General features: G+C 38.6%; 1 protein-coding gene across 1 annotated transcript; it reads right to left on the bottom strand.

Annotated features, from left to right (window-relative positions):
- Positions 1–454: 454 nt before the first annotated feature.
- On the bottom strand, positions 455–7,238 carry arsk (arylsulfatase family, member K). Its single transcript, XM_072664640.1, has 8 exons — positions 6,852–7,238; positions 5,453–5,582; positions 5,058–5,217; positions 4,301–4,583; positions 3,747–3,918; positions 3,421–3,645; positions 2,640–2,849; positions 455–1,747 (listed from the first exon to the last, which is right to left on the bottom strand). The coding sequence occupies exons 1-8, from the start codon at positions 6,966–6,968 to the stop codon at positions 1,473–1,475; spliced, it is 1,572 nt and encodes a 523-aa protein (XP_072520741.1). The 5' UTR covers positions 6,969–7,238; the 3' UTR covers positions 455–1,472.
- Between the last annotated feature and the right edge of the window lie 558 nt (positions 7,239–7,796).

Genomic DNA, 7,796 nt, shown 5'->3' with positions numbered 1-7,796 from the left:
CTCAATATAAATTAAAACATTGATAAAAATCTACCAATAATAATTGAATTATTAATAACATAATAATAATAATATGAATATGAATAATAATAATAATAATAATAATAATTGGTGGTTGGTGTGGTTGGTGTGGCGCAACAGATAACACCACTATTGGCCAGTGAGCTACCACAGCATGTGGGAGACTGGGGTTCAATTCCCGGTGTGGGTGACTATGCTGCACTACACCAATAAGAGTCCTTGGGCAAGACTCCTAACACTACATTGGCCCACTGCTGTAATACCAGTAACCTTGTAAGTCGCTCTGGATAAGAGCGTCTGCTAAATGCTGTAAATGTAAATGTAATTAACTTCCAAAGGTTTTCTTATACATATATTCTTATATAAAAATAATTTGCACATATGAATTCAGTTCAAATGTACTAATTTGCAATTTAACACATGAAAACTGAAGTAAATGTATGAATTTATTCATAACATGACATCGCCTAAGCCAATCTTTGATGGTCCAGTTGGTTAAAAGAGAAAAAAAAGACCCTATAGCAATCTGGTTAACCTAGTTAAGCCTGGCTCTTGACCAGCATAGAGCATGTCTTCATTTGAGGTTGATGGACTACCTGGTCTAAGAGCATGGCCTACTTGACCAAGCTGGTTGTCTCGCTGGTCATATTGGTTGACTAGTTTGGTCGTGGTCAGGCTGGTCAACCACCTCAGTCATGCTGGCTAGTCATACAGCTCAAGCACCTTGGTCATGCTGGTTGACAAGCTTCGTTAATAGTGGCCTAGCTGACTAGCTAGGTTAGGTTGGTCATACTGGTAGACCAGCTATACCATCAAGCATACCTTATGCTGGTCAACAGCTAGAGAGATAAACCACCAGCTTGATCAGCTTTTTTATTCCCAGCAGGGTACAAGTTATACCTGAATTCTTACATACTAACTAATACCCTGAATTTTATGTCAAGGTAGGTTGTATTTTATTCATAAATGTACATGCAAATTTCAAGACACTGTGGGTTACATGCTAGAATAGCATGAAAATAATTAAAGTTATTGGTTATTTTTTCCATTATCAGGTTTCAGAGCACCCAGCATTAAATAAGTTCTTTATTTGCTCCTGTCTGTCCAATAGATTTGACATTTGTGTACTGAATTGAGAGGCTTGAACTGAATGATGCAATAAGATATGTTGTACCGTTACACCCCTAAATGAAACATCTCAAATACCTGAACAAAAAGAACGAACATTTCATAATAGTTTATAAAAATCTTGCTTATAACATTAACATTTAGTTCACTATAACTTTTATTTAGTCCCACTGCCAGCAGTCAGGCTGCATATGTGCATTAACATTTGTAAATATGTCTGTCTCCAAAGTCACAGCTCTGTATGCAGAAGCATAATGTATAAAACAGGAAAATTATTCAGATTTCCACTAGCAAGCTCTCACTCTTTCCTTCTAAGCCAAGGATCATCCGAACCCTGTAAGCCAATCCTCAATAGCCTTTTCATTATACTGTGCATTCCTCTGCCAGTCAGTGTGCCAGCGCAGGTTGGCGATGACCTGCGTGTAATTGTTCCCAAGGCTCTGCTTCCATGCCAGAAACTGTTGCTTGTTGTAGTGCTGGACAGCCTTAGAGACACTGCTGTAGTCCACTACAGAGCGCAGGACCTTATCCAGTTGCTGACACACACTAGGGTAATGGGAGGCCATGTTGTGTAGCTCAGCTTCATCCTTGGACAGGTCTGGTTGGGTTAATTAATACAATTAATACAAATAATTAATACAGTTATATAATAAAATCCATAAGCAAAATCAGGATAAGGAATCAAATTTGAAATCAAAATGTATTTTATTTGAAAGATATTTGATTTTCTAAAATATACTTTTTTTGCAATATATTCTTTTTTTTCTATTCTTTTTATATAGAATATATTGCAAAAAATGATATAGAATATACCCCCCCCCCACTTCTGCAGTCCTTCATTTGCTCTGGTGTAACTCCTGAGATGTTACTTAAAAAACTGTGTATAGACCACATAGGTTTTCAGCATTCTATAGTTGGTTTTATGCCCATATTAGGAACTGTGGGTCTAAGATGGATTTCTGTTTGACATAAATGAATAGGATTTTTAAACATCTCCACCCTTGCACCCAGTAGTAAAAAGCAAATCCATTGTTTCAAACCCAATATGTTTTTTTTCTGTGTTCTTCTCTCAAATGCAAAAAAATATTTTTTCTACATGCAAGCAAACAATGCTACACACTGACTTGATAAGAAATACCCCAAACCAGCAAGCCATTTAACATGTGCTGTTTAGGTTTCTATGCCAGCAGTACAGTGCAGTTCTGTAAAACTAGTTCAGGGTGTTTTTATAGCTTGTAAAAGTTTGAGCTGTTGGTTTCCAATTCTGACCAGCACAGATTGGTGACAGTGCTGCTCAAACACACCTACTAAACCTGGTTAACGGTCAATTCAGTTAAATCAGATGTGTTTGAGTATGGAAATCACTAAACTAGGCTGGTCTAAGGCCCTCTGGGCCCAGAGCCAAACACACTTGACCTACATTTCTATAGTATCATTGCTGGGCCTTAGAGACATAGAGCAGCAAGTCATGAACTTAATAAACAGCTCACCAAAGAGTTGTGGAAGGACACTCAAGCCATTGGAGTAGGTGATGTACTTCCACTTGCCCATCCTCAGCATGTAAGTGGAGGCGTTAGCATTGCAACCATGGTATTCACTGAGTACCCAGCCAGGGTGAGTGGACTGCTTACCAGCCCGTGAGACCACAGGAACCAGAGAATGACCACTTAAGCCATCTGGTATTTGGACACCTGCAATATCTAACAAATACATAATATTCAGTACACATATAAATTGGTGATACTTCATGGATACATCAATTGAGTGAGTAATGTATTAATAAGAAAAACAAAAAACAACAAATACAAAATGCAACAGAAGGATCAGGTCATCTAAATTCCAAGATAATAAAGACTGGGTCAAAAAAAAGAGTATATATCATTTTGTATATTATAGTAAATAAGAACAGTCCATTAACCAAAAATATACTGGTCCTGTTATCAAAAACTAAAGATTACATGTTTTGTAGATGTTCTAAGCGATAAACAAATCAAATCCCTCACAGCAAACTTATGTAATATGTAATTAAATAGAATGACATTAAATATTTTTATATAAAATATATAGCTTTTATTTTAGGGCAATAAAAACACAGAAATTGTCCTGTAAATAATTGTTATATATTAATATGTAATTTAATTAAATTATATTAAATATATTTAATATACAAATATAGTTTTTATTTCAGTGCAATTTTTTTTTTTTTTGAGAAAAAAATAAATATATTAAAAATATTCCATAACTTTGTCTTATTTAACATCTGGCACTTACCAAGCACTGAAGGAAACAGGTCTACAAGTGAGACTGGTAAACTGATCTCAAGGCCAGTCATAACCCCTGGCCCCATCATAAGTAAGGGTACATGGGAGCTGCCCTCGAACATTGACATCTTATAAAACTGCCTGTGCTCCATGGCCAGATCCCCATGATCAGATGTGAACAGCAGGACTGTGTTCTTCAGTAGGCCTGTCTCTCTGAGAGCAGCTATCACCTCACCTGTAACAGTGACGCATTATCAGTTTCTAACTAGAGGTTCTATAATAATACAGTATATAATCAGAAATGCTTCACAAAATGTGCCAATGTGTCCTGCTCACCCAGCATGCTGTCCGTTTCAGCACACATAGCATAATAAAAGGCTCGAATGTCTCGGATCTCTTGCTCAGAGAAGTTACCACTGCAGTTTTTGGTGAAGGTGGAATAATAATCAACAGGGTGCATTTCTGAAAATGGCAACCACTTTGGCACGGTGACTTGCTCAAGAGAGACCTTGAGGAAAAAAAGATTAAGTAAATATTACTGAGATTTGTTAATTATATATTTTTCAGCATTCTATATTACACATTGATCAGAACTAGAGCTGCCCTATAAATAGTTCATTAGTTATCATAATACTGGCTTTGGTCAAGTTGATATTGCAGGTGTGTTCAATATGCAATATGCTTTTGGCCAGTGTTTGTACTGTGTGCAGTGAGAATCCTGATAAAATATTCAGGTGAGAGATTCTGTGAGTGTTTTAATTAATCAAGGTATTCCAATCCGTAATCAGGTGCTATCATCAAAGGCCACAACCACAATATCTAGCAATTTGTTCACTTCGGATTCACAATCAACGCTTCATTCTGTGATAATGGTATATGAAGTAACGTGCCTTTTTGAGCCAGTATGGGGAGGTGCGGAAGGTGGAGCCTCCAGCTGTGGGGCCCAGGGCCTCTGTGCGGTAAGGGTGGGGTAGATTTAGCCCCAGGTACAGGGCAAATGGCTGTGAGAGAGCTGTAGCACTCTTCCTGATCCACTGCGCAGCCCTGTCTGTGGTGATCCAGTCTTTGGACATGACCCTAACTGTGGATGCGTCACCTACTAAGTCAGTCACTGGACGACCCTCTTGCCTCAGAAGAAATGGCACCTCTCTTGTCCAGGCCTCCACACGATTGCTGGACAGTAATTTGTGTTTAATATATTAAAAAAAAAGTAATCAACAACCACCAGTTGTTAATAACTGCATAGTAACAAGTAGCCGACTGGATCAGTCCATTACATCTATATTTTATTAATACCAATACTTTATTTTTATTTTATTTTTTTTACCAAATGTTTAATTTTGTCCTCATGCTTCTTAGATTAATGCAGCACTACATTACATTCTGTCCATAATACACATCATAACAGTTGTTGTGATGTGACATTTTTAATGCATATCTCTCACCATTAAATCTAAAACATTCAAAAGTAATTAAATAATATTAACTAGTCTTATTTCAGTAACCAGAAAAGCTATTCACATGACTTGTAAGAGTACCTGCATATTAAGAACAGAGTCATGTCATCTGGCAACAGAGTGCTTACAGACACATCTCCAAAGTAGTCGCACAGCCTCGGCAATGACTAATGAAATTTATTCCAGTCACCTGACAGAGTGGCCTCCGGATGTGTAGTCTAACTTCCCCATGCTGTGGGTGTGGTACCCAGCTTTTTGTAAATGGTCCATCCATGTGGTGGCATTGGGAGCGAGACATTTGTAATTGTTCCAAGCCTCAGTTAAATGAACAAAACGACCGCTCCACATGGCTGGCAATGCAAAAACATACAACACTAAGATGAACGTGGTGTTGCTTTGGAACCTAGGGGCAAACTTCTTAAGTTGATAGGCAGTACACTTCAGTAAAGATTAGAATAAGAATTTGAGCAATTTGGAAGCTACTACAAAATTGCCAAATGTTGATTTGGTCATTTAGTCCAAACATCCATGTTTGAGAAACAACGCCTTGTGTAAGTGTGCTTCCAGCAATGTATTGCACTGTACCTGCCCTTGAAGGACAGCATATCGGAGAGTTGCTGTATGAGTTGAAGAAAACAGCACCCATCTGCCTGATGTAGTTAATGAATGGTAGCTGGACAACTTTATTCCCTGGAGCAAAGGTTAATCTCCCATCCTGTAGAAAACAGAAACACTATGCACATCCTCAGCTCATACAGGAAGAAGTAATTCACACTTAGCTTTAAGTATGAGTAGTGGTGTATACAGTTACATCCTGCACTACTTCAATAACTCACTTTTCTTTTCCTAACTCCAAATGTAATTGGCCAGCCAAGGCACGTTTGGTGTCCAGTGTTCTTCTGTCTATTTTGCACTGGAGCTGTGAAGCTAATGTAGCTCAAGGGTAATGGAAAGTCTGTCACAGATTTATGTCAGAAAACATTTCAGGTGACAGCTGATCACATCTGAGTAGCAGTTCTATTGGCATTGCAGTTACAGTGCAAAACTAACCTAGCATACCTCAGCCATTTAGGTTAAAGGGACAATTGTGCAAATCTGATATAGTATATGTCTGAGTATAATAGTGTCATGCCTGCCCCTGTTGTCATGTCTCCCAAACACATGGCTCTGTTTGTGTCTTGCGTCTGCCCTAGCCATGCCTGTCCATTAGTGTTTCTACCAGTGTCTACTTTGTAGCCACGCCCCCTTGTTGTTGGCTGGACCTGTTTGGTAGCTTAAGTGCTTGTATTTGCTTTTCCAGTTTGGCCTGTTTATGTGATTCTTGGGTTGTTTATTTGGTAAGCTTTGCTTGTTTGTTGTGTTTTCTTTTCTTGCATTAAAATATCCTGAGAGTATGTCCGCCTCCGTCAGTGACAAACCGTGACAATTAGGGAGTAGATTTTTTTTTTACATTTAGTCAGTAAAATCAACTTACTAATGATTGTTTTGTGTTGAATTTCTTTGTTATGCTGGGGACACCACCTGTACTGTTCTGTGATCGGACAACCCTGATTTTGAGTTTTTGGGTTTTTTTTTAATCTCATTATTTAATTACTTTATTCATTATTTTATAAGAGTGTATAGGAAAGCAGAAGCAATGTATGATGATAAAATGTAGGATTTCAGTGCTGATAGATGCTGGATGTACTAAGAAGTTCCACATTGATTCATGTTACTCAGTCATCTACTATACATTTTTACTTTTATATTTTTCTTTTGAAAAAGCAGTTTTTGCTAGAACATGCGTGAACTAATAGTTATTTAAGATTTATAATAAAAAAAAAATAGTATTTGTATAGCCACGCCCCCTTACTTGTCGTCGCTGTTGCTCTTTTTTCTTCTTTCTTTTTTTATTATTCTTATTTAAACGATATGTAGGTCTGTAAGTATCCACACTTATGTGATCACCACTAAAAAAGTCTCACAAAAAAAGAAAGTTACTTACAAACGCATCACACATGACCATCACTATGTTTGGTCTTTGGTGTGATGTGCTGTTCAGATGTGAACACACCACTCCGAGATGGGAAACTTGAAGCACTAGAAACAGGACGGTCTTCATCGTTGTGCAGCCTTTAACACTAAAACCAACGTTTTCTGGACAATTTTGCAGATCCCCCCTCTACAAGATAGCGGCCATAGAGAGGACTGTACTACATTAGTTCCTGCAGACTGCCCCTGCAGACTTCTCCAGCAGCGGTGAGAACATGGTGCAGCGTCGGTGCTTCTAGCAGGTCGGTTCTGGATTTCTCCAACATCCAAGCGTCTAAAATAAAATCTACCCTGTACACATCCAAAAAGTTCCTTCCAAAACCACGAGACCTGCATTTCTTTCCTCTTCAGTTCAGAAGCACTTAAGGTTTATATTGCCATCTAGTGGTTCTGCCAGAAAGCAGCACCAAGCCCTCTGCTGGTCCTCCTTAAAATGGGACTTCTGCTTTGGGCCTAGCTCAGTGGTTTGGTGTGAAATGATGCACTACCCAAAAAGTGTGGTTACTTAACAGTAGAGGTTATAAGAACCAAGGATCACAAGGTCAACACAAGGTGGCCCTGAACCTTTACAGATGATGTAATGTACTTAACATTAAACTTTCCAATTTCATTCACCACCACTGTCTTTCCAGACTGAAGCATTTAAAAAAAAGAAAACCACACAACTCTAAGGGCTCAGAGTGATCAAGTAGACTAAGGTGCTGCCAATATGATCCGGGGCTCGCTGGTTTGAAAACATGGTCATGTTGCTTGCCATAAGCAACAACTGGCTTTGCTCTCTCCTGGTATGATGTGATGTTGGCCAGCACAGCCGTCTGGTAGCTGTTGTACCGAAGCTGGGGAGCTGTGCTTTCCTCAGAGCAATGCTGCAGCAGTAGTTGGCTTCACAGGTGTGCGA

This window comes from Salminus brasiliensis, chromosome 20 (genome assembly GCF_030463535.1).
Source record: "Salminus brasiliensis chromosome 20, fSalBra1.hap2, whole genome shotgun sequence".
NCBI classification, from domain to species: Eukaryota; Metazoa; Chordata; class Actinopteri; order Characiformes; family Bryconidae; genus Salminus; species Salminus brasiliensis.
This window is presented reverse-complemented; position numbering and strand designations above follow the sequence as displayed.